The 27,488-nt window shown below is 45.1% G+C and overlaps 1 protein-coding gene across 1 annotated transcript in view; it reads right to left on the bottom strand.

Moving 5' to 3' along the window:
- Positions 1-3,901: 3,901 nt before the first annotated feature.
- The window catches only part of LOC149443567 (uncharacterized), a 78,261-nt gene continuing 54,674 nt past the window's right edge, over positions 3,902-27,488 (bottom strand). The window contains exons 8-10 of the mRNA XM_089655573.1: positions 21,817-21,829; positions 13,031-13,166; positions 3,902-7,183 (exon numbers count right to left, since the gene is read on the bottom strand). Coding sequence (XP_089511699.1) covers positions 6,027-7,183; positions 13,031-13,166; positions 21,817-21,829 — 1,306 coding nt within the window. The 3' untranslated portion in view covers positions 3,902-6,026. The remainder of the gene's footprint in view (positions 7,184-13,030; positions 13,167-21,816; positions 21,830-27,488) is intronic.

A 27,488-nucleotide genomic window follows, 5' to 3' on the forward strand; every position in this document is an offset into this window, starting at 1 on the left:
GATAGTCACTGAGATATCAGATAAAGCCACACGCTGCTATCTCACACTTGGCACAAAGACAGCCAGTAGATGGATGTAAAGAGATGACGGAACGGGGCACTTGTAGAGTCAAAGGAGGCAGCGGTCACCATTCACTTTCAGCACAGGAGAGTCCCTCAATCCTCAGTGAGGTCATATACATACATGGCAGACCCATATAGATCCCATAGGGGGTAATCCACGTAGTCATCCACGGATAATTGTGGTAATAGCAGTGTTGCCAGTATATGGATGGCGGGTTATAATTAGAGATGAGCGAATCGAACCAGGCGAAGTGGAATTTGTTTCGAATTTCAGGAAAAATTTGATTCGCGGCGAATCCGAATATTAGCATACTTCGGGTGCGCGAATCGAATTTTCCCCGATCAGCCGGCAAAAAGTGTCCCTGCAGAGAGCTCCGCTATTTCTGACAGTTCTTTGACAGTTCCTTCACATGTACAGCGGTTGAAACATTGTATCTATTTGTTTCCATTTAGGATACAGATGTTTTTATTCTGAAACAAATAGATACAATGTTTCAACCGCTGTACATGTGAAGGAACTGTCAGAAATAGCGGAGCTCTCTGCAGATACACTTTTTGCTGTACTGGAATACTTCTTCTTTTCATTCTTCTCCTTCTCCTTCTCCCGTGACTGCCCAAATGAGTGAAGTGTGCGGTGATTCTAAGATGGACGGCACTCATCTGCATGTCATACTGACTGACAGTATTATTTCTCTTCCCCAGCAGACTCCAAGGGCATTTAAATTAAAGGTACAGTGTTCTGCACTAATATAAAGGCTCTCTGAAGCCTAGAAACCCTTTTAATAAGTTAAATTCGCAGCGAATAAATTCGCATCGAAACGAATTTCTCCCGCAAATTCGGCGAATCAGCCGAATCGAATTTTTGAATAATTCGCTCATCTCTAGTTATAATGACAGGATAGATAGTGCAGTAGGCAGTGGGTGAGCAGAAATATGAGACTGATAGAGCCCTGTGTGCCAGCGATAGGAACAAGGACATCAGACAGGTGGAGCTCAGCCAAGCAATTTCCATGAATGGGGACTCCCGCAGTGTATTAGTGCCTTAGTCCAAAAAGCAGAGTCCGCTCACCCATCCAAGTGCCGTTTGCTAATGCATTGTCCTCCCGCTCCATAGTGGAAGTGTAGAGGCACAACGTGTAATCATCTGTGGATGAGGAGGTCTGCAAAGAGGTCTAGTGTGTCCAGAGCGGTGTGGCCAGGTGATGAGGCCGCGTGGAGAGTCCTGGATGCCAGGGACGCGGGCATCATGATGTTGTGACGTCAACGTGTTTCATCCACTGAGTCACGTGAGCTTCTTCAGCCCGCACCGCACCGGACACACTAGACCTGTTTTCAGACCTAATCATCCACGGATGACTACACGGCATACCTCTACACTTCCACTATGCAGCGGGAAGACAATGCATTAGTAAACAGCACTTGGATGGGAAGAAGAAGGAGCCAAGAGAAGATGGGAAGCAGAAGGAGCCTGGAGAGGATGGGGAGGTGAAGAAACCTAGAGATGAGGAGGAGGAGAAGGAGCCTAGAGAGGGGAGGGAGCCTTGAGAGGATGGGGAGGGGATGGAGCCAAGAAAGGATGGGGAGGGGAAGGAACCAAAAGAGGATAGGAAAGGAGGAGCCTAGAGAGGATGGGAGGGGGGTATAAACCTAAGGAGAATTGGAGAGAAGGGTGGAAAAGAAAAGGAAGGAAAGTATAGAGGATGGGGAAGAAACCTAGAAAGGATGGGGAGGAGAAAGAAGCCTAGAGAGGATGGGGAGGAGAAGGAGCCTAACAAAGATGAGGAGTGAAAGAAGCCTAGAGAGGATGGGGATGAGAAGGAGCCTGGATAAGATGGGGAGAGAAAGGAACCTAGAAAAGGATGGGAAGGGGAAGGAGCCTAGAAAGTATTGGGAGGGAATGGAGCCTAGAGAGAATGGGAGCCTAGAAAGCATGGGGAGTAATAAGAGCCTAGAGAGGATGGGGAGGGGAAGGAACCAAGAGATGATAGGGAGGGGAAGGAACCTAGAGAGGATGAGGAGAAGAAGTTGCCTAGAGAAGATAGGGAGGGGATGAAGGCTAATGAGGATGGGGAGTGGAAGGAGCCTAGAGAGGATGGGAAAGTGGAAGGAGCCTAGAGAGGATGAGGAAGGGAAGAAGCCTACAGAGGATGGGAAGGAGAAGGAGCCTAAAGAGGATGGAGAGGGGAAGAAGCCTAGACAGCATGGAGAGGGAATGAGCCTATTGAGGATGAGGAGTGGAAGGAGTCTAGAGAGGGGCATGAACCTAGAAAGTATGAGGAGGGGATAGAGCCTAGAGAGGAGGGGAACGTAGAAACAATGGGGAGTGGAAGGAACCTAAAGTGGATGGGGAGGGAAAGGAACCTAGAGAGGATAGGGAGGGGAAGGAGCTTAAGAGAGGATGGCAAGGACATAAAGCCTAGAGCAGTTGGGAGCCTAGAGAGGTTGGGGAATGGAAGGAGGCTAGAGAGGATAAAAAGGAGAAGGAGCCTAGAGGGTATGGGGAGTGAAGGGAACCTAGAGAAATTGTAGGCAATTGAACGTAGAGAGTTTGGGGAGGGAAAGGAGCCTAGAAAGGATGGGGTGGGGAAGGACCATGGAGAGGATGGGAGGGGAATACATTGAGTAGTTTTCTGGCACTACAGACTCCATGCAGTCATTTCTGGCATTCAGCACTTGCCATTGTCCTCACTGTGTTCATTTTCTACAAACATCAACCCATAGGTGCCTCCCTCCCAGGAATACAGAACACATTTCCTCAGATGATCCCAGTATTGGACCCATTTAGTATGCTGGACATGAAAGTATTCTGCATCCAACCTTCTGGAAAAGACAAACATATTTCCTCCCCCCATCCCTTCACTGGGTTGTTTTACAGAAGAACTAAAGGCATTGATTTTCTGGAGAGTGGAGAGGGATGAGACCTCCTGTTGGTTTCTATTGCTGCCTCGGCCTCCTTTAGGGAGATTCAGCCTCTCTATTTGTCCTGTTTACAATTATTACCGAAAGTGATATAAAATCCTGAGATTTGGGGTGTCACCAGAACAGGATCAGAAGAAGACTCCCTATGACACCATTGTATGTAGGGGGCGCTCTGCAACTAGATTTTACACCATCGTATATAGGGGCAGCTTTCCAAATACAGTCAGGTCCATAAATTCCTACACCGTTCACCTGATTTGGATGTAAATACCCTCAAATTAATGCTGACAGTCTGCAGTTATAGCACATCTTGTTCATTTCATTCCAAATCCATTGTGGTGGTGTATAGAGCCAAAAATGTTAGAATTGTGTCCATGTCCCAATATTTATGGACCTGACTGTATATTATTACACACTATACAGTATTCTCTCTCTGCCCTCTACATTGTAACCCCCCCGGGACACCCCCCATGTGTACATCTGGAGGTCATCTTTCCAATGATATAACAAACATCCCCAGATTAATACAACACATGTACTGGGGGTCCAATCAGAACCCTCCAGGCCCCAGCAGTGCACACCCCCAGATTAATATGACACATGTACTGGTGGTCCAATCAGAACCCTCCAGGCCCCAGCAGTGCACACCCCAGTTTAATATGGCATGTGTACTGGTGGTCCAATCAGAACCCTCCAGGCCCCAGCAGTGCCCCCAGCCCTGAATTCTCTCCAATGGAACTCCCCAGTGAAATCTCCTCTCATCAATTACTAGCCGGATTCTCTCTATTACCTCCTGTATGTACAAAACTCCCCCAAATCTCTCCCCTCCTCACCATCCACTAGAAATTGGAGGAATTGTTTCTTCTTCCTGAAATCCAGACCTAGAGAGGAATAGAAAAGAACCAACAAACCCCACAAAGTCTTTTTATAGAGATTTATTCCATCAAATCCAAACTATTCTACACATATTTATTCCATGGAATATGAAGAGATTTTTCTATCAATAATCCCATCAAATCTGCGTGTTTATTGGACTTTATTCCCAGCAATAATCAATCAGGAATCCATGCCAGCAATCATCAGATCAATAGGAATGTTTCCAATATCCAGTGATCACGGTTTGATCCTCCAACATAACCAGTGCACAGAATGATAAATCTATCCCATGAAATGGATCTTATTGATTGGTTGATGTCATTTATTGATCTATTGATTCCCTTCTATGATAGAATAGATTGATTTCTCCATGTATTGATCATCCTCTCCATATATCTCTTCACCTTGTCTAACATCATACAAATCCTGAATGCTATAAATCTCAGTCCTGTCCATGAATTGTATGTGACTCGGGTCTTTATAATACCATATACTGGACTGTTACTTCATTCCCTATTTTTAAATCGTCTTCTTACACCTGTCCTGATGAAGTGACACTTTGAAGCCATGAAACGCGTTGATGGTGTATTTTACATTCACTTGTCCAGTAAACTCCGACCTTCTGAAGAAAACATTTCAGAGTTTCCTCCTTTACTATGGGCTCATCTGCTGACCTCACCCTCATTTTTTCTTGGGGTGAAAGTTCTCCACCGGGATCCAAATCCTGCTTAGTATATGATGATCCAGAATTCCCTGATGACCATGGAGGGTGACCACCCATTGACTTCAGTGAGGAGAGGGACATATTCTCCACAAGTTCTCAGATAGGTTGTCTGATCCCTGGATGGGTTCCCCACAACCTCCCAGATGTGAGTCCATGCACCGTACTTCTCCCCATCTTCTAGAACCATCTCCCACCTTCTGGTATCCATCACTACACTCAGTCCCATCTCTCTCATGGTCTTTTATCCTCTTTTCCTGTCTCCTGATGGTTTGGAGGATTTCTACATATTGCTCTCATGACAGGTTTACTTTATTTGTATGCAGAGGGGAGGGGGAGGAGTACACAGACTCCTCCCAGTGTTGGTTTATGAGGGGGACCTATAGGGTATTCTGCCCCGTCCAATCACAATATCCCCTGAGGAGCCCCCACTGTGTGCAGGTACCCCCCAGACATGAGACTGTCCTCCAATCTGGTTATTTCCTGATAGATCAGATAAAGTTGTGTCTATGAGGGTCTCTGTCATGTCTATGGGCCCCTTATTGTACTATAACCCCTCCCCCCTTGATCTGTACTGGGAAATATCCGGGCTGTGATTGGTGAGGACAATACTGCTGTTATCTCCAATATTGTTCTATGGGTGGGATTTGTAGGAAGATCCTGTACAGAGGCTCCTATTCATTCACAAAACTGAAGCCCAGGAAACACCCTTTACTATGCTTTAGTGAATGAACACAGGAGTGATTGGTACTAATCACTCACTGTGTTCATTCAGGAAGGGGCTGGTAAACATGGTAGGCCAACACCTTTCCATTCTGAACACCAAATTAATCTCCAACCCCAGCAGCAGCCAGTGTGGGGGGCAGGAGGGGAAGTCAGACAGCAGCACTGCACAGAGGGGGGCTGGGGCATCGGTAGGAGGTCCCAGCACAGGGAGGGAGTTTTAGTGATGGGGAAGTATTTAGATATTTTGATCTCCTTGTGGCTCCCCTGCAGCAGCTGAGGCCAGTGGGAGGGGAAAGACGCCAGAAGTAGGGGAGCCAAAGATGGATTGGTGCTGCAGGGGGAGGGGTGAATCAGTGCTGTGGGGGGATCAGTGCTGCAGGGGAATATTAGAGTTGCAGGGAGCCATCTTAGAGGACAGGCAGAGGAGCTGTCAGTACAACATCACTACATCCATGGCAGGGAAAGGGTTCAAGTGCCACCTAGGGGCCATTTTTCATCATCTCAATGGATCTTTGATGTGTGTGAAGACTAGACTTGTCTGAAAAACATTTCCCGAACTCTGGCCAGGAATATGGCTTCCCCCTGTGTGACATCTCTGATGTGTGTAAAGATGAGATGTCATTGAAAAACATTTCCCACACTCAGTACAGGAATATGGCTTCTCCCCCGTGTGAGGTCTCCGTTTGCGCAGAATAGTCTACTCTGAAAAACATTTCCCACACTCAGGACAGGAATACAGCTTCTCTCCCGTGTGAGATCTCTGATGTGTGTGAAGACTGGACATGTCTGAAAAACATTTCCCGCACTCTGTCCAGGAATATGGCTTTGTTCCTGTGTAAGATCTGATGTTCACGCAGACTGGACTGCTCTGAAAAAGATTTCCTGCACTCAGGACAGGAATATGGCTTCTCCCCCGTGTGAGATCTCTGATGTGTGACAAGTTTTCCTTTTTCTACAAAACATTTCCCACACTCAGGACAAGAATACGGCTTCTCCCCCGTGTGAGATCGTTCATGCACATTAAGATTGTATGTAGAACAAAACCTCTTACCACACTCACTACAGGAATATGGCTTCTCTCCTGTGTGAGATCTCTGATGTGTGCAAAGACTGGACTTCACTGAAAAACATTTCCCGCACTCAGGACAGGAATAAGGCTTCTCCCCAGTGTGAGATCTCTGATGTTTGCGCAGACTAGACATCTGTGAAAAACATTTGCTACACTCAGGACAGGAATATGGCTTCTCCCCCGTGTGAGATCTCTGATGTGTGACAAGTTTTCCTTTTTCTACAAAACATTTCCCACACTCAGGACAAGAATACGGCTTCTCCCCCGTGTGAGATCGTTTATGCACATTAAGATTGTATGTAGAACAAAACCTCTTACCACACTCACTACAGGAATATGGCTTCTCTCCTGTGTGAGATCTCTGATGTGTGCAAAGACTGGACTTCACTGAAAAACATTTCCCGCACTCAGGACAGGAATATGGCTTCTCCCCCGTGTGAGATCTCTGATGTTTGCGCAGACTAGACTTCTCTGAAAAACATTTCCCGCACTCAGCACAGGAATACGGCTTCTCCCCTGTGTGAGATCTTTTATGTACATCAAGATTGTACTTAGAACAGAAACCCTTCCCGCACTCAGTACAGGAGAAGCTCTTCCCTGTTGGAAGGCCGGCCCGGTCCCGCACAGTCTGAGGTTCCTCAGGATACGAGGAATCTGATGGTCCATCTACACTGGGTGGTGCCGGATGGACATTGGAGGGAGCCGGGTTTTCTCCTGGACTATACTGTGTGATGTCCTCATCTTCTACTTTCCAGTCTGGAGACAAAGTGAGACAATCCTCGGAGGTTTTCCTCATCTCCCGGTCATGGACTAAAATACAAAGACAAAGAGGATTACTAGACAGGAGCTGATTGGTTCCCCCAAACCAGGACTCCACCCACATCAGGCAGCTTGGTCTCTGAGGAGCTTACAATTCCACCCTCAAGGGAACTAGGAAACGGCTCCTCTGATCTCCTACCAGGTCATTTCTTTATTCATGGACCTTAGTCAGAGAGTGAGGAAACAACCAGAACTGTCTTTTATAGGAGGGACAGTGATGAGGGGATTATAGGACGAGGGTCCCCACCCCCTCTATCACTCATCACCATCTTCCCAACACAAGAAGTACTGCACTTCCTTATTTAGTCCATGATTTAGTCATGAAGAACAGCGGGGCTGAGCCCCACCAGAGGTCAGAGAGTGAGGATGGGGGGAGAACAACCAAGATGAAGACTGGACTGATCCTGAAGACCACCATCATTGGGGTATTGACTCCTCCCTCATTATCACTTTCTGTTTAAGGGTCCAAAGTTGGAGGATGTTATCACATTATTATCACCATGTAAAAGTCTGTGCTCCAATCACATCATCCGATATAAAATGTCCAGCTGGGAGGAAATGGGTGTAACAAAAGAGAATCCATATTATGTGTATATACACCGCGTTCCAAATTATTCTGCAAATTCTATTTAAGTGTCACAAAGATGAAATATTTTGTTTTTCAGTGTAACTCATGGATGGCATTGTGTGTCAGGGCTCTTTTGATCACTGAAAACAATCTGGGACACCTGTGATAATTAGATTGGCCGGTGAGCCCAATTGAAGGAAAAACTACTAAAGGACGGTGTTCCACATTATTAAGCAGAGTACATTTTCAAGCAATATGGGGAAGAAAAAGGATCTCTCTGCTGCCGAAAAGAGTGAAATAGTTCGATGCCTTGGACGAGGGATGAAAACATTCGATATTTCAGGAAAACATAAGCGTGATCATCGCACTATGAAGAGATTTGTGGCTGATTCAGAGCACAGACGGGTTGGTGCAGATAAAGGCACATTGAGGAAGATTTCTGCCAGATCCATGCATCGGATCAAGAGAGCAGCTGCTAAAATCCCAATACATAGCAGCAAACAGATATTTGAAGCTAATTTAAATGTTAACCGCACTCTAATATCCACAAAACGAATGGATCACAAGTGCTATTTGCTTATAAATAAATAAAATGTGAGAATAAATGGTGTATCATGATTGAAATATGTGAAAACATAAATTAATATTAAACGTGGCTAATTATATAAAATCATGCATATCATATGATTCCATCACAAAATGTGCAATCCTTGTGACAAATGTGCAAATTTTCCCTCAGTGCAAAACATGTAATTTGATATATAAAATTCAAAAGTGGATGAAAAGTGATAAATAAATATTTTTATTATTTTCTATATATAATTGTTTTATTTATCACTTTTCATCCACTTTTGAATTTTATATATCAAATTACATGTTTTGCACTGGAGGGAAAATTAGCACATTTGTCACAAGGATTGCACATTTTGTGATGGAATATGATATGCATGATTTTATATAATTAGCCACGTTTAATATTAATTTATTTGTTTTCACATATTTCAATCATGATACACCATTTATTCTCACGTTTTATTTATAAGCACATAGCACTTGTGATCCATTCGTTTTGTGGATATTAGAGCGCGGTTAACATTTAAATTAATTTCTTATAAACGCACATCAGAAGAGAGTGCGCTTATTAACCAGCGATCTAGTACTTATACCTTCATAATATACCTCAGTGGCTCGCAAGCTAATTTGTTTGAGATATTTGAAGCTGCTGGTGCCTCTGGAGTCCCACGGACATCAAGGTGGAGAGTCCTCCAGAGTCCTGCAACTGTGCATAAACCTTCTATTCGGCCACCACTAACCAATGCTCACAAGCAGAAACGGCTGCATTGGGCAGAAAAATACATGAAGACTCATTTTCAAACAGTCCTGTTCACTGATGAGTGCCGTGCAACCCTGGATGGTCCAGATGGATGGAGTAGTGGATGGTTGGTGGACGGTCACCCTGTTCCAACAAGGCTGTGATGTCAGCAAGGCGGTGGTGGAGTCGTATTTTGGGCTGGAATCATGGGAAAAGAGCTGGTCGGCCCCTTTAGGGTCCCCGAAGGTGTAAAGATGACCTCTGCAAAGTATGTGGAGTTTATGACTGACCACTTTCTTCCCTGGTACAGAAGGAAGAACTATGCTTTCCGTAATAAAATCATCTTCATGCATGACAAAGAATACCTCTCCATCAATGGCTGCTATGGGGATAAAAGGAGAGAAAGTCATGGTGTGGCCTCCATCCTCCCCTGACCTCAATCCTATTGAGAACCATTGGAGCATCCTCAAGCACAAGATCTATGAGGGTGGGAGGCAGTTTACACCCAAACAGCAGCTCTGGGAGGCTATTCTGACATCTTGCAAACAAATTCAAGCAGAAACTGTCCAAAAACTCCCAAGTTCAATGGATGCCAGACTTGTGATCTGCTATCAGATAAGGGGTCCTATGTTACAATGTAACGTGACCGCTTCAAATGTTTACAAATTTGGAACAAAAATCCTGTTATCATTAGGAGGTTTGTTCAATAAAATGTGCATTGTACTCTTATAGTTGTAATATGAGAATTCTGCCGACTGTTATTTACATCAATTATTTAGGGAAATGAGAAAAATATAGTTTGCATAATAATTTGGAACAGGGTGTATAGCAGTAGAGGGGGAGAGCAGAAGTCAGGACTATGGAATGTACAACAGAGTATATAGTGCAGGGGTCAGGAGTATGTAATGTACAACATAGAGTATATAGTGCAGGGGTCAGGAGTATGTAATGTACAACATGGAGTATATAGTGCAGGGGTCAGGAGTAGGTAATGTACAATATAGAGTATATAGTGCAGGGGTCAGGAGTATGTAATGTACAACATAGAGTATATAGTGCAGGGGTCAGGAGGATGTAATGTACAACATAGAATATATAGTGCAGAGGTCAGGAGGATGTAATGTACAACATAGAATATATAGTGCAGGGGTCAGGAGTATGTAATGTACAACATGGAGTATATAGTGCAGGGATCAGGAGTATGTAATGTACGACAGAGTATATAGTGCAGGGGTCAGGAGTATGTAATGTACGACATAGAGTATATAGTGCAGGGGTCAGGAGTAGGTAATGTACGACATAGAGTATATAGTGCAGGGGTCAGGAGTAGGTAATGTACAACATAGAGTATATAGTGCAGGGGTCAGGAGTAGGTAATGTACAACATAGAGTATATAGTGCAGGGGTCAGGAGGATGTAATGTACAACATAGAGTATATAGTGCAGGGGTCAGGAGGATGTAATGTACAACATAGAGTATATAGTGCAGGGGTCAGGAGTATGTAATGTACAACATAGAGGATATAGTGCAGGGGTCAGGAGTATGTAATGTACAACATGGAGTATATAGTGCAGGGGTCAGGAGTATGTAATGTACAACATAGAGTGTATAGTGCAGGGGTCAGGAGTATGTAATGTACAAGTTATATAATATAAGGTTCAGGACTCACAGTATTAGTATTCTGTAATCAGTGGAAGCCTAAATGTTTACTGTAAACAACTTGTCACAGACAACATCATGAAACAGGTTAGACTGGAGGTGAGCAAATCCTTGGACAGAGGGGTGGCGGTGGACGTGGTATACTTGGTGTCACGTTGTAGAAGTCTGCCAATTATTAATCCCCTTATTAATGCCTTGTATCACATGCCCCTCAGAGTCCCGCTCTGTATTGTTCCAATTGTCCCGTGTCACTCGGCCAAATGGCCTAATTCAATTACATTGGGCCCCCTCCCTCCCAGCCAGCTTGCTGCCAGCTCACCGCACACCTCCTTTCATCTATGTGGACATCAGCCCTGCCTCTCAGGATGTCCCTGTCACAAACCCGATTCATCCCTGGGGTCTAGTGTTCCCCCTCCACCTCTCCTCTTGCAGCTGTGAAATGAGAGGTGTGACTACCATCACTCTGTCCTGTCTCTCCATCTCTGGCAAAGAAGAGGTGGCGAGGTTCACACCTCTCCTTGTAGAAGTGCAAACCTCCCACAGGGATGGCCCGAGCTCAGGTGTCTGACGCCATCTCAGCCCTGACACCCACAGCATGGGCAGGCGGAGTTCCTGTGCTCACAGATGTCCTGGAACAAAGGTCGTGCTTATGAGAGCGTGACCCCTGCCCAGGGGGCATGCCTCATTGCCGGGCAACAAGGCACACCAGCGCTGGCCCGGCCCCAGTTGCCAAGGAGACCGGGAAGGGTCTCGTATCAGCTTAAGAGGCTGGTGCCGGGCGCATTCCATTGTGCAGTCATCAAAGGATCCCAAGCTGCGGCAGGACCTTTGAGACTAGACTCTGCAAGCCCACCCCCAGCCTCACAGAGACCCCATTTGGACAGAGGGGTGGCTGTGGAAGTGGTATACTTGGACAGAGGGGTGGACGTGGCATACTTGGACAGAGGGGTGGCGGTGGACGTGGCATACTTGGACAGAGGGGTGGCGGTGGACGTGGCATACTTGGACAGAGGGGTGGCGGTGGACGTGGCATACTTGGACAGAGGGGTGGCGGTGGACAAGGTTGGGGGATATGATCTCCATGTGTAATACATAAGGGGGGGATATGATCTCCATGTATAATACATAAGGGGGGGTATGATCTCCATGTATAATACATAAGGGGGGATATGATCACCATGTATAATATATAAGGGGGGGATATGATCACCATGTATAATATATAAGGGGGGGATATGATCACCATGTATAATACATAAGGGGGGATATGATCTCCATGTATAATATATAAGGGGGGATATGATCTCCATGTATAATACATAAGGGGGGGATATGATCTCCATGTATAATACATAAGGGGGGGGGATATGATCTCCATGTATAATACATAAGGGGGGGATATGATCTCCATGTATAACACATAAGGGGGGATATGATCTCCATGTATAATACATAAGGGGGGATATGATCTCCATGTATAATACATAAGGGGGGATATGATCTCCATGTATAATACATAAGGGGGGATATGATCTCCATGTATAATACATAAGGGGGGATATGATCTCCATGTATAATACATAAGGGGGGGATATGATCTCCATGTATAATACATAAGGGGGGGTTGCTGTAGGAAAGTCCTGGATTCTTTCTTGGATACACAGAATATAACTGGATATAACATTTATAGGGAAAGTTGATCCCGGGAATATCTGATTGCCTCTCGGGGGGGTCAGGAAGGAATTGTTTCCCCTGCAGGAGCAGATTGGATCGTGCTTTGCTGGGTTTTTGCCTTCTGGTGGATTGGCTGTGGGTGTCGGATTATAACTTTTATTTTTAATGGTTTAACTAGATGGACTGTCTTTTTTCAGCCAGACTAACTATGTAACTATGTAGGTCCCACACCGCTGCCTCCCATCTCCTGGGACTGCACTCAGTGACTTGGGTCTTAGACACTACAGACATATCCCTCCACCCGGCACAGCCAGCAGATAACAGAGAAGGTCCCCTGGAAGAGTCAGGCACAAGGCAGGAGACCCCAGTCACATGTCCTGGGTGCCTACATTTTGCTTCCAGCTGAACCCCAGAACCTCCATAAATCCAGTCTAGATACATAAATTGTGTCTGCAGCACAGAGAAGGAAGATTATCCGAGAGAAATCCAGGAATACAGGACGGGGAACACAGCTCAGGAAAGTGACCAGGGGATTACAGGCTGATATCACCCAGTCCCCGCCCTACTCTGGACCAATCAGTGAGCAGTATGGGTGGAGGAATGGATTTAGTGTTCATGACCCACCTGTGCTGATCTCTGTAGGAGTGTCCTCCTCTATAAATGTCCCCGTTATTCCATCCTCCTCCATAGACTGCTGATCATCCCTCACATACGCCTCTTCTTCTTCTGCTTTCACCTCAAATTCTATATCGATTGGATCTCCACTCTAAATCAAGGAAATGAGAGAGAAGGTCACCTGTAAAATGTAATGTCACATAAAATATCCACACATTGTCTCTATGAGTCCATGTTCTAGATGCTCCATCCCACCAACCTTGTAATAGTGAGGGATGGTGTGACCTTCCTGTGTGGAATCCCGGGAATACAGAGGACGGGGACATCTCTCTGGTGGGTTCCTGGTATTAGGTGGCTCCATCATATCCTTGTGTCCTTCTGAAAACTCCTCCATCACTCCATACTCCTCATCCTCCTCTTTATACTCTTCTTTAACATCAATATTATCATCCCCGAGGATTCCACTCTGAAAGATATAATAAAACATTCATTGTAACAAACATGCTGTGTATAAATCACAACTACCAATAATTGTCATCATCTACCTGATGATGGTGAGGGATGGTGTGACCTTCCTGTGTGGAATCCCGGGAATACAGAGGACGGGGACATCTCTCTGGTGGGTTCCCATGACTGGATCCATCTGTAGGAAACACACACACTGACTGAATCCATTGTTTCTATGTGTTTATCAGATGATGGGGGATCTAGGTGGATCCTCCGTACTGCTCTCTCCTTTACAATAAAGTCTCCTCTTACCCGGTGATGTGAGGGGCGGCTGATTGTCCATCATGACGTCCTTGTAGAGGTCCTTGTGTCCTTCTAAATATTGATGTGTATCATCATCTGCTGGGGATAAAAGACGTCACAGTGACTATGAAGGAAGAGGACGGACATGACGGGGGGTTACTGGGTGTAAAAAGAACATAACATCTTATTACCTCCTCTGTTGCCATGTCCACCAACGTCTCCAATCTCATTCAACCACATGGCAAAGCCTGCCTTTATTCAAAATGAGTTCCTGTCTGTTCCTGTCTTCACTTCCTGTTTGTTCTTGACATCACTTCCTGTCTGTACCTGACATCACTTCCTGTCTGTTTTCCATAAAGAAGTCCTGTCTGGGTAGTAGATATGAGATCACCATCTTGTGGATTTCAGTGGAACTGCAGCCCCGAGAAATGTACCTTAATAACAATTCCTGCATTGTATCTACCTTACAGAGATATCAGGGAAGAGCCAAAATAACTAAAAAAAGTAAGAAACAATAAACCTAACTCTTATGCAACCAACTGTTTAAAAAAGATATTTTACTACAGATAGAAAAGTCTTAAAGACACAGAACACAAGATAAAAACAAAGGAATACATAATAAAACAGAGACCTCCAAAATCAGACTATCCAGAATGTCTCGTCCTTCCTATCAGAGACCGAGACAGACTACCCAGATTGTCCCATCCTTCCTATCAGAGACCGAGAGAGACTACCCAGAATGTCCCGTCCTTCCTATCAGAGACCGAGAGAGACAGACTACCCAGAATGTCCCGTCCTTCATATCAGAGACAGAGACAGACTACCCAGAATGTCCCGTCCTTCATATCAGAGACAGACTACCCAGAATGTCCCGTCCTTCCTATCAGAGAGAGAGACAGACTACCCAGAATGTCCCGTCCTTCATATCAGAGAGAGACAGACTACCCAGAATGTCCCGTCCTTCATATCAGAGAGAGACAGACTACCCATAATGTCCCGTCCGTCCTATCAGAGAGAGAGGCTACCCAGAAAGCCCCGTCCTTCCTATCAGAGACCGAGACAGACTACCCAGAAAGTCCCAACCTTCATATCAGAGAGAGACAGACTACCCAGAATGTCCCGTCCTTCATATCAGAGAGAGACAGACTACCCAGAATGTCCCGTCCTTCATATCAGAGAGAGAGAGACTACCCAGAATAAACAAACAAACAAGAGAAAACTGTGCTCAAATCCTAGTGCATGCATTTATCCATCAGGTGCTAAAGGGGTGTAACCACATATTAACACTAGAAATTCTGAGGCCCCTCTGCACACTGCTATATACCCTTCAAGCAGACTCTGCAATAAATAGGGATTTGTTTTCACACATATTGCAATACATGCTTAAGCTGCCAACTGCGTCAAAGTGATCCCTCTATGGCCAGTCCTACTCTGCTCTGCCTACGCAAATGCTACTGTGGACACCATGCCAACATAGGGGAAAAGACTCAATGGGGGAGAGCTAAAAGGTTGCATAGTCTGCTTGAAAGGGTATATAGCAGTGTGCAGAGGGTTTTTCAGAATTTCTGGTGTTAATATGTGGTTACACCCCTCTAGCACCTGATGGATAAATGCATGCACTAGCATTGTATTGTTGGGTCAGTAGCCAGACCTGAACCTTGTAGCTCTCCCCATTGTGTCTTTTCACCTATGTTGGCATTGTGTCCACAGTAGCATTTACATAGGCAGAGCAGAGTAGGACTGGCCATAGAGGGATTACTTTGGCAGCTTAAGCCTGTATTGCAATATGTGTGAACTAAATATCCCTATTTATTGCATAGTCTGCTTGAAAAGGTACAGTCATGGCCGAAATTGTTGGCACCCTTGATATTTTTCCTGAAAATCAAGTATTTCACACAAAAAAGGTATTGCATTAACACATGTTTTGCTATACACATGTTTATTCCCTTTGTATGTATTGGAACAAATATAAAACAGAGGCAGAAAAGCAAATATGACATAATGTCACACAAAACCCCAAAAATGGGCTGGACAAAAGTATTGGCACCCTTAACTTAATATTTGGTTGCACACCCTTTGGAAAACATAACTGAAATCAGTCGCTTCCTATAACCATCAATAAGCTTCTGACACCTCTCACCCGGAATTTTGGACCACTCTTCCTTTGCAAACAGCTCCAGGTCTCTCTTATTGGAAGGACACCTTTTCCCAACAGCAATTTTAAGATCTCTCCACAGGTGTTCAATGGGATTTAGATCTGGGCTCATTGCTGGCCACTTCAGAACTCTCCAGCGCTTCTTTGCCATCCATTTCTGAGTGCTTTTTGACGTATGTTTGGGGTCATTGTCCTGCTGGAAGACCCAGGATCTTGGACGCAAACCCAGCTTTCTGACACTGGGCCCTACAGTGCGACCCAAAATCCTTTGGTAATCCTCAGATTTCATGATGCCTTGCACACAGTCAAGGCACCCAGTGCCAGAGGCAGCAAAACAACCCCAAAACATCATTGAACCTCCACCATATTTTACCGTAGGTACTGTGTTTTGTTCTTTGTAGGCCTCATTCCGTTTTCGGTAAACAGTAGAATGATGTGCTTTACCGAAAAGCTCTATCTTGGTCTCATCTGTCCACAAGACGTTTTCCCAGAAGGCTTTTGGCTTACTCAAGTACATTTTGGCAAACTGTAGTCTTGCTTTTTTATGTCTCTGTGTCAGCAGTGGGGTCCTCCTGGGTCTCCTGCCATAGCGTTTCATTTCATTTAAATGTCGACGGATAGTTCGCGCTGACACTGATGCTCCCTGAGCCTGCAGGACAGCTTGAATGTCTTTGGAACATGTTTGGGGCTGCTTATCCACCATCCGGACTATTCTGCGTTGCAATCTTTCATCAATTTTCCTCATCCGTCCACGACCAGGGAGATTAGCTACAGTGCCATGGGTTGCAAACTTCTTGATAATGTTGCGCACTGTGGACAAAGGCAAATCTAGTTCTCTGGAGATGGACTTGTAACCTTGAGATTGTTGATATTTTGCCACAATTTTGGTTCTCAGGTCCTCAGACAGTTCTCGTCTCCTCTTTCTGTTGTCCATGCTTAGTGTGGCACAGACAGACACACAATGCAAAGGTTAAGTGAACGTCTCTCCTTTTTATCTGCTTTCAGGTGTGATTTCTATATTGCCCACACCTGTTACTTGCCCCAGGTGAGTTTACAGGAGCATCACATGCTTGTAACATTCTTATTTATCCGCAGTTGTGAAAGGGTGCCAATACTTTTGTCCAGCCCATTTTTGGAGGTTTGTGTGACATTATGTCGAATTTGCTTTCTTTCCTCCCTTTTTTTGTTTTGTCCCAATACACACAAAGGGAATAAACATGTGTATAGCAAAACATGTGTTAATGCAATACGTTTCGTGAGAAATACATGATTTCCTGGAGAAATATCAAGGGTGCCAACAATTTCGGCCATGACTGTATATACCAGTGTGCAGAGGGGCCTTCAGAATTTCTAGACTACCCAGAATGTCCCATCCTTCATATCAGAGAGAGACAGCCTACCCAGAATGTCCCGTCCTTCATATCAGAGAGAGACAGCCTACCCAGAATGTCCCGTCCTTCATATCAGAGAGAGACAGACTACCCAGAATGTCCAATCCTTCTTATGAGAGAGAGACAGACTACCCAGACTGTAACATCCTTCATATCAGAGACCGTGACAGACTACCCGGAGTGTCCCATCCTTCATATCAGAGATAGACAGACTACCCAGAATGTTCCATCCTTCAAATCAGAGAGACAGACTACCCAGAATGTCCCGTCCTTCATATCAGAGAGAGACAGACTACCCAAAATGTCCCATCCTTCTTATGAGAGAGAGACAGACTACCCAGACTGTAACATCCTTCATATCAGAGACCGTGACAGACTACCCGGAGTGTCCCATCCTTCATATCAGAGATAGACAGACTACCCAGAATGTCCCAACCTTCATAACAGAGAGAGACAGACTACCCAGAATGTCCCATCCTTCAAATCAGAGAGAGAGACAGACTACCTAAAATGTCCCATCCTTCATATCTGATAGAGAGACAGACTACCCAGAATGTCCCTGTCACAGCTGTTTCCCCCTCTCAGCACCCCTGCTCTTTTCCTGCTTTCCCTGCCATCCATCGTCCTTCCTCTCAGGCCCCCCCTGCTGTCCCTGCTGTCTCTGCCATCCCTCGTCCTTCCCCTCACGAGATCTGCTGAGACATGGAAAGGGAAATGGGTGCTAATAGGCTGCAGGAAATCTGCTTAGACATAGAAAGGGAAATGGGTGCTAATAGGTTACAAGAGATCTGCTGAGACATAGAAAGGGAAATGGGCACTAATAGGCTGCAGGAGATCTGCTGAGACATAGAAAGGGAAATGTGCGCTAATAGGATGCAGGAGATCTGCTGAGACATAGAAAGGGAAATGGGTGCTAATAGGCTGCAGGAGATCCGCTGAGAAAATGAAAAATGAAAGGTGTATGAAATGGATGAATGTGCAGACACTCCCAGAAGATGATGTCATTATGAGTGGATTGATATATATTTTTGCATTGTCCCCCCCAGAAGGATCAGGTTTGGCGGGATCGCTCTCATTAGCTATACATTTGTATTTTGTGTTCTGTGTTTGTAAGACTTTTCTATATGTAATAAGAGATGTTTGTTGAACAGTTGGTTACATAAGAGTTACATTTATTTCTTCTTCCTTTATTCAGTTGTAGCACCTCCTTGGGTGATGCTTGGCTAGATATATAGGTTCAGCTCCCACCTGGTGACATCTCCGACTATACCCAGAACACTCCGACACTGAGAATATTTTATATGGGTTTTTTTGAAGAAACAAACCCTGAAAAAGAACTGGCTGATTTAACACAGGTAATGTACATACAACACAGATACCACTTTGCATAACACAGTTAGTAAGAAGTCTCTTTTCATTCGCCAAAGGCTCCAGAAACTGCCTAGTATCACACTGACTAGGGTGGCACATGAGAGTGACATTGACACATGAACAATAACTGTTGTAGAGATGTGCTGGTTGCTTTAAATCTTAAACAGCAGCTGCAAAGCATTTATTTTTTCTTTTCCCTCTCTGTGAGTGACAGACAGGGAAAGCATAACTGTGCTCTGATTGGTTGTTGCTACAGCTGAGAAGGATCCACCCATAGCAGCACTGTTGCAGCTGGACTTATGATTGGCTGTGAAGGAAAGGAGAGAGGAAAAAGGAAGAAGAAGCACATGTGGGGTAGGAGACATTTTCAGGGAACCGCATGGAGCAAGGGCTCCTGGTGTAAAGTCACAAAAGTCTCACTCTCTGTTCTGCTAAAACCTATGGACTGGGCTGGGAGTGTGTAGCAGAGGAATTGTTGCAGGAGGACAGTGTGCAAATCAAGGATTGTCCTGCCTGACACTGAGGATTACAGCCACTCAAGTGCATGTGTCTCTCAACGTCTGGAGCTGCTGAAAGAGAGAGGATTTCTACTGCTGTCTAATGCTATTTAGAGAACAATCCATAAACAGTGAGTACTCTGTGATGAAAGGGGATTCTGATATTGCTGCATTTGCTGTTCATCTGTGGAGAATGGTCATGAGAAAGCCTGCTCTCTAATTCTCAGAGTGACACAGATCTTGGAAAGCCCAAGCTGCTCAGAATTAGCTATTCCTGCTGCTGATTGATGAGAGAACTGTATATTACTGGTTTGTCTCCTCAAGACTTGGCGGTAGCCTCTAATGACCCACAGGCCAGAATTCCTCAGGGCACGGAGTCTAAGCCCCAGCCTTCTGTTTCACCAGAGCCCCTGATGGTGGGGATGGACTTGGAGCAGTCTGAGATCAGGTTGCAGCCCCCAAGTACAACCAGCTGTGGTAGAGATAGTTGCCAGTGGCAAGTAGCAGGTGAGAGCCAGATGTGAAGAGGTGGTGCGTAGCGTAATCAGACAGGCCAGATCGGTAACAGCGGAGGCAGACGGTACAGAGCGGCAGGCAAAAGGATAAATGGGTCACAGGCCAAGTTCAGCAACAGGAGGTCAGACAATCAGGAGAAGACAGGAGATTGGTCAGACAAGCCAGGGCAGGAGAAGGTCACGGCAATCCGGGTCAGGCAGGGTCAGCAACAAGGCAATCTTTCAGGAACTAGGAACAGGTATAGCAGGAATAAGACCAAATGGCAATTTGAGCATGCAAGGGGTTGGTTTAAATAGTGCGCCCTGCGCTGTCATTGGTGCCAGGCACATGCGTGGCCGCAATTGTTGCTGCGGTCGCCTATGTCCTAGCGCCCGCATGCTAGTGCACATAGGAATTCTGCGCATGCGCAGACCCATGCGCCGCGGTGAACTAAGAGATTCCTGACATTGCCCCCCCCCTACGGGCAGCCTCCGGATGCCCAACTGATTCCTTCTTTGTGGGTGTCTGCGGAGAAATTCTTGAACCAACCTGGGAGCATGTACGTTTTGGGCTGGTTCCCACAAATTTTTCTCTGGCCCATAGTCTTTCCATTTGATGAGATATTGTATCCGACCTCCTCTCTTCCTGCAGTCTAAGATTGCTTCAACTTCAAATTCCTCCTCTCCATCAATGTCTAGGGCTACCGGAGGACTTGACTTACAATCCGGGAAGGGATCTGGAGTTGTAGGCTTTAGCAGGGTGTAATGACTTTTGGGGACCATTTATTAAAAATATTATATTATTTCAAAGTGGGTGTCCCAGTTGACTGTTAAGGGTTAACATTCTTGAGTGAATTTTCTTAGATATTTCAAGAGGTTACCACACAGACTCAATGCATGAAAGAAGTTGATTCAAGAGACAATGAGACAGATACCACTATTTGAATATCTGCAGGTGATCAAACAAAGATCAAACCAGAAAATGACAATGGTGGGATCTGATTCTGGTTATTCCAAGACCTTGCAGATGTGTGTCATCTAAACAAGCACCATTGTCTATGGGAAGCCAGGAGATACTTCAATTGCAGGAAACTCAATTATAGAGTCAAACATGTCACTAAAGTCTAACTGGCTGTTTACCCTAATTACCCAACAATGGATGAAGCTGTCAGGAATGGACTTGCCAGTAATGGTGGGACTCACCTGCCTTGTGGGCTGCAGTACCAGGGCTGGCCAGCGGGTGCTCTCAGCAATCAGACTCAACCCTGCAGTCAGCCAAACACCTGAAGCTGATTACGGAGGTGTATTTAAGGGATGGCCAGACCTGCAGTCTGGGCCTTGGTGTGTATTTTTCCATGGGCCCCTGTATCTTGTTACCTGCATTCTTGTTCCTGCCTGACTGACTTGTTGCCGACCCTGCTTGATCCTGACCTCTGCTGACTTCTCCTGTTTGATCCCTGGCTTGTGACCCCGACCATTCTCTGCCTGACCCCCTGTACCTACCTGCCCGTTAGTTGGTGTACCCGGCTTGTGACCTGACAACTCTCTGCCTGCTCCTCCTGTTCCTACCTGCCGGATTGTTATTGACCCGTCCGGCCTGACGACGCTTCCATTGTATGTACTGTTATCTGTGGGTGGTTTGGTTTGGTTCGTTTGCACTGTGTTATGTTTTAGTATTGCACTGCGTTTTGTATTGTTAGTATTAATAAATTATATTGTTTATAACATATCTGAAGCCTGCGTTTCCCTGCGTCAGTTCACATACCTCTGGTCATACCCGGAGCCCTGACAGAAGCTTTCTATGTTACATATCCTTGGACTATACAACCAGCATAAGGTGAGACCTGGGTCATCTAAAGCTAAAAACTTGATATACCTAAATAGAAACATTATAAAAAGCATCTTACCAACACCTTTTTATCAAGGGAGAATATATTCAATAAGGTTGGGTATTGCATCCCACTTAACTGGAGTTGGAAGTGATGAAGAAGATAATTTGTGAATTGGGGTAAATTTTATATTTCCAAAAGAAATCAGCTTTTCCAGTACAGTTTAAATATCAGAAAAATGAGAAACCGAATGTATTTACATCTTTCTATGGTCCTTATCCAGGATTTAGTAGTGAAATCAACTATACTTGAATAGGACATCTAATTGATACATAAAGACATTTTGTTTATATCAAAGGATGAGTCATCATGAAGACCAGCAATTCATTTGTAATACCTGACTGTCCTCAGTGGACAGGTGAGGAATATCTCTAGGTACGCACACTTCTCAACCGGCCAATCAACAAGCCTGTTGGGAGGTCCCTTGAAACAAAGGATTGTATGGTATAAAAATGCCATACACCTCAGAAAAAAACACTACACTACAATCAAGAGGGAACACTACCCTCTAGACTACACTCAGGACTAAACTTCACTTGATCTGAACTTCATTTAACTTCACTTGCCTTCTGAAAAATCTTCAAGACTTTTAAATCTGCTAAAACTTCTGCTACAGCTTCTAAGATAACTTCCAAACTATCTCTTATCTACCCTGTTGCTAATATATACTGCACTATCCCTCACTTGCTACCTGCGGCCATTTTGCTGAAGGAGTTCCAGCTGCCATTTTGTTTTGAGGACCATTTGAAGGCCCAACTGCATCCCACTGGGAGGCCTCAAAATCAAGATTCTGGGAGTGGTGAGGCTGTGCTAGAATATTATATTTCTCTTTGATATTTCCAGCTTTCTGAAGAATTATAACATTTTATTGTGTGGTTAGGAATATTAAGGTTATATATATATATTATCACTAGAATTGTGTGAAATTGGTATTAGATTATATATTGTGTATTAACTCATTTGTAGTGTTGTTGTGGTGCAATTTATCAGAGATATTTTCTTATTTTCCTATGGCCACGGAAAATGAGAAATAAGATTTGAAGCACTATAGGATTACAATGTATCCCTCAGAATTTGGTTTCTCCAATATTTACCGTTATCTGAAATCATATATTGTTTGATAACATAAAAATTAGCACATCGTATTTTTAATTGTGTGTACGAGTATATATTTATCACCAGTATTTTGCATTTGTATTAATATACATATAAATTTTGTACTTCAATACATTTATTTATTTATGTATCAAAAAGGCAATTTTTGTGTATATGGTACGAAATCACATTGGTGAAAGGACTCAAGGTAAATTATTAAGTGGTGATCAAATTATTAAGGTGTCCAAATTATTGGTTCATTAAATATTTGCCATATTTTAACGGCTGGAGGCATTGCAATATTTTGTTCAAGGGAGAGAACACCGCCCTACATATTTAGAATAAATTATTACATAAACCACCGCAGGATAAATTTGGAGGCACTGCTGAGAGACCAAAGAAACCGTACCATAATACAAAACGCACTGGTGATTGTATATTTATATGCATTGTCAAAAATATATTTTGTATAAAAATGGCATCCAGTAACCACGGATCCACCTCTTTCAAGCATAGCAAGGAAAAGGTAGCTGTTCAGAATGTTGAGGATGAAACTCCTAAGAGAGCTAGAAAAGCCAGCCATGCTTGTCAAAGGTATACAGAATGTGCGGTAATAGATTATCTCCGCCAGAGATTAGATTTACCGTACTTGCCGGCGTATAAGACGACTTTTTGACCCTTGAAAATCTTCTCAAAAGTCGGGGGTCGTCTTATACGCCGGTACACATCAGGGAGAACTTTTTAGGGGGGCGGCGCGGTGCTGCCGCCGTCCCCCCCTTCTGACTGAAGGGACACCAAGTACAGGGGTGGGCAGAGGGCTGCAGTCTCTTACCTGGCTCCCACGACGATCCATCCAGGAAGCGCTGCTCCTTCAGTCACTCCGGCCACTCCCTCACTCCTGCCGCTCGGCTCCGCCTCCTCACCGGTGATTGGCCGCCAGAATTGTAGCTCAGGAAAGGCACACAGGCGGCCAATCACGGGCGAGGAGGCGGAGCCGAGCGGACCCGCGAAAATCGAGTGAGGGTAAGTGTGCAGTGCAGAGGTGCTGCTGCAACCACATATGCTGGCTGCAGCAACACCATACTAGAACAGGAGTCAGCAAGTGTCATTGGTGTCAGTGGGAGGAATAGTGCCCCATCATTAGTGTCAGTGGGAGGAATAGTGCCCCATCATTGGTGTCAGTGGGGGAGGAATAGTGCCCCATCATTGGTGTCAGTGGGAGGAATAGTGCCCCATCATTGGTGTCAGTGGGAGGAATAGTGCCCCATCATTGGTGTCAGTGGGAGGAATAGTGCCCCATCATTGGTGTCAGTGGGAGGAATAGTGCCCCATCATTGGTGTCAGTGGGGGAGGAATAGTGCCCCATCATTGGTGTCAGTGGGAGGAATAGTGCCCCATCATTGGTGTCAGTGGGAGGAATAGTTCCCCATCATTGGTATCAGTGGGAGGAATAGTGCCCCATCATTGGTGTCAGTGGGAGGAATAGTGCCCCATCATTGGTATCAGTGAGAGGAATAGTGCCCCATCATTGGTATCTGTGAGAGGAATAGTGCCCCATCATTGGTATCAGTGGGAGGAATAGTGCCCCATCATTGGTATCAGTGAGAGGAATAGTGCCCCATCATTGGTGTCAGTGGGAGGAATAGTGTCCCATCATTGGTATCAGTGGGATGAATAGTGCCCCATCATTGGTATCTGTGGGAGGAATAGTGTCCCATCATTGGTGTCAGTGGGAGGAATAGTGTCCAATCATTGGTATCAGTGGGAGGAATAGTGCCCCATCATTGGTATCAGTGGGAGGAATAGTGTCCCATCATTGGTGTCAGTGGGAGGAATAGTGCCCCATCATTGGTATCAGTGGGAGGAATAGTGCCCCATCATTGGTATCAGTGGGAGGAATAGTGCCCCATCATTGGTATCAGTGGGAGGAATAGTGCCCCATCATTGGTATCAGTGGGAGGAATAGTGCCCCATCATTGGTAACAGTGAGAGGAATAGTGCCCCATCATTGGTATCAGTGGGAGGAATAGTGCCCCATCATTGGTATCAGTGGGGGGAATAGTGCCCCATCATTGGTATCAGTGGGAGGAATAGTGCTCCATCATTGGTGTCAGTGGGAGGAATAGTGCCCCATCATTGGTATCAGTGGAAGTTATAGTGTCCCATCATTGGTATCAGTGGGATGAATAGTGTCCCATCATTGGTGTCAGTGGGAGGAATAGTGCCCCATCATTGGTATCAGTGGAAGTTATAGTGTCCCATCATTGGTATCAGTGGGATGAATAGTGTCCCATCATTGGTATCAGTGGGAGGAATAGTGTCCCATCATTGGTGTCAGTGGGAGGAATAGTGCCCCATCATTGGTATCAGTGGGAGGAATAGTGCCCCATCATTGGTATCAATGGGAGGAATAGTGCCCCATCATTGGTATCAGTGGGAGGAATAGTGCCCCATCATTGGTATCAGTGGGAGGAATAGTGCCCCATCATTGGTATCAGTGGAAGTTATAGTGTCCCATCATTGGTATCAGTGGGATGAATAGTGCCCCATCATTTAGTGGAAGAAGAGAAAAAGCAGGCTCAAGGCACATATGAGGACCTGTTTAACCAGAAGGGTCGGGTTGTCAGGTTTTCATTAGCATTTTCTAAAGCAGAAAATAATAAAAGCCGTGACAGACTTCCCCTAGAAGCCTGGCCCATGTTATGGTTTATGAGCAGTGAAGCTGCCCAGCAAACGCCAGCTTTAAGGGAGGACTTGTTAGAAGCCCACCACCTTTTGAAAGACAGAGATCAAGAAATTGAGTCCTTGAGGGAGAAGCTTGACCATACATGTGTTTGTCTCAACAAATCTAAGGAACATCAAGCTAGCTTAGTCAAAGACATTCAATATGCTCAAGGCTTATATGAGGAGCTGAAACAGTTTAAAAAGAAATATCAAGACGTAAAACAAGAAGTAGAATTCTTTAGATCAGGAAGAATATCCCCTGTGGAAATTAAAGTTCATCCAGGAGATAAAAATGATCAATCAGAACTTGCTTTTGTAAGATCTGAGCAAAAATGCACTAGAGGAGCAGATTGTCAGGTTAACTGCCTAAATAAATGCTGGAGTCCAGAACCGGACCAACCCAGTTAAGCAGGAGGCTGATGAACGGGAATACCCATATCACAGTGAAGTACCTGATAGTGAGGCAGAGACAGACTATAGGTCACCCCCTAGGCTCCCAAGATATACCCCAGAGTGTGCAGAGGAAGAATACGAGGATTCATATAGGCAGGAAGGGAAGTCCTGGGATCATTCAAAAGATATGACACCCCGAAGGTCATTAAGTTTTTGAAAGATACCATTCCTATTTTCACCAAGAATGGGTCCCTAGCGATTACTGAACATATGGAAACATATGAACAAACCTTAGAAATTCTAGGCATTAAGGATGACCGCACCAAAATTGGATTATTGCCATGGGTGTTTGAAGAAAAATACCGGCAATTCTTTGATACCTTGAAGGCCTGCTCCAATCAGTCCTGCAGAGAGGTAAAACATAGGTGTCACATGGAATTTGGGCCCTTTAGAACTGTTACCTCTGCCAAGGCTGCGGCCTACAATTTAAAGTGTGGTCCTAACCAAAGCCCTGCAGAATTTCTGGCCTCAGAAATGCTTATTTCCTGGCTGAGAAGGATCCCAATCCTGACCAGCCAGAATTCAAGACTCTATTTTATGAAGCGCTACCTGCTTACATAAAATTGTGACTTGCCCAGGATTACAGAAGAGGACGCTCTCTTGATTGGTTGGTGAAAGAAAGTGACTATTTGTTCTCAATCCAACAGTCCAGTGAGAGCGGGATAAAAAGAGAGCCCAAGAATAGTCCCAAGATAGTTGCAGCCACTACCGTTTCCCCTCCAAATCTAAATTTGCAGGCGGAGAAGAAATCTTATGCGGAAGTAGTCCATGGGGGTAAACCCAATGGTTCCCCTAGATTTGTACCTCAAACCCAGTGGGTGAGGAAGGAGAGGCAAGAGCCAAGGAAATACGGTAGTGGGAGTGAAAAAGGTAAATGGTATGACAATGCCCAGTATAGTGATGAGAACCAAAGGGGTCAATGGTATCCTCGGAGGTTCTACTATACTCACCAGAACCAACAGAGAAAATTTATAGAAACAACAATTTTAATAGGAACCCCAATTTTGATAGGAACCCCAATTTCAACAGAAACTCTGACTTCCAAAGACTCCTTCAAGACCAGGAACACCCTCAAGCTCAAAGGGAGGATACAGTACCCCAGGCTCCCCTCAATTACAGGGAGGGCCATAAACCGCAGGGAGCAAGGCTATGGAGTCGGGACTGGAGCAGCAGTTCTGACTCCAGGTCTCCTAACCAATCCCGTTCGAAATGCAACCGCAAGTACAGGAATAGGGAGAATCACCAGAATGCCTCCTCTAAGCGCATTGAGCAAATAGAGGCGCAGATCAGCAAAATGGCTGAACAAATGGACAGGCTTGTCAGTAACCATTCTTCCAATCCTTTTTTAGGAGCAGCTTCTGTGACCAACCAAGGGTCACAGAATTAATAAGCGACCAAGCCTTAAACCAACAGGGGAGAACACTGAGTGAGACAACAGGAGATGTGTGTCCCGTCCTTGACACGCCCACTAATGGAGAATCTAGTTCTCGGGCCAAGGGGGACCAGTTGTTGGTTATTAATTCCTCTCCTGTTTTTCAGTGTCCATCTATTCCCCCTAATACGGTCACTTCGTCAGAAATCGTTGTGATTGACAAGCCAGACGGAACGCCAACTTCTGGTTGTGCTTCCGTCTTGAAACAGTCCGAGA

The sequence above is a fragment of the Staurois parvus genome, unplaced genomic scaffold (assembly GCF_062004578.1).
Source record: "Staurois parvus isolate SC_StPar_1 unplaced genomic scaffold, SC_StPar_1.0 ptg000849l, whole genome shotgun sequence".
Lineage (NCBI taxonomy): Eukaryota > Metazoa > Chordata > Amphibia > Anura > Ranidae > Staurois > Staurois parvus.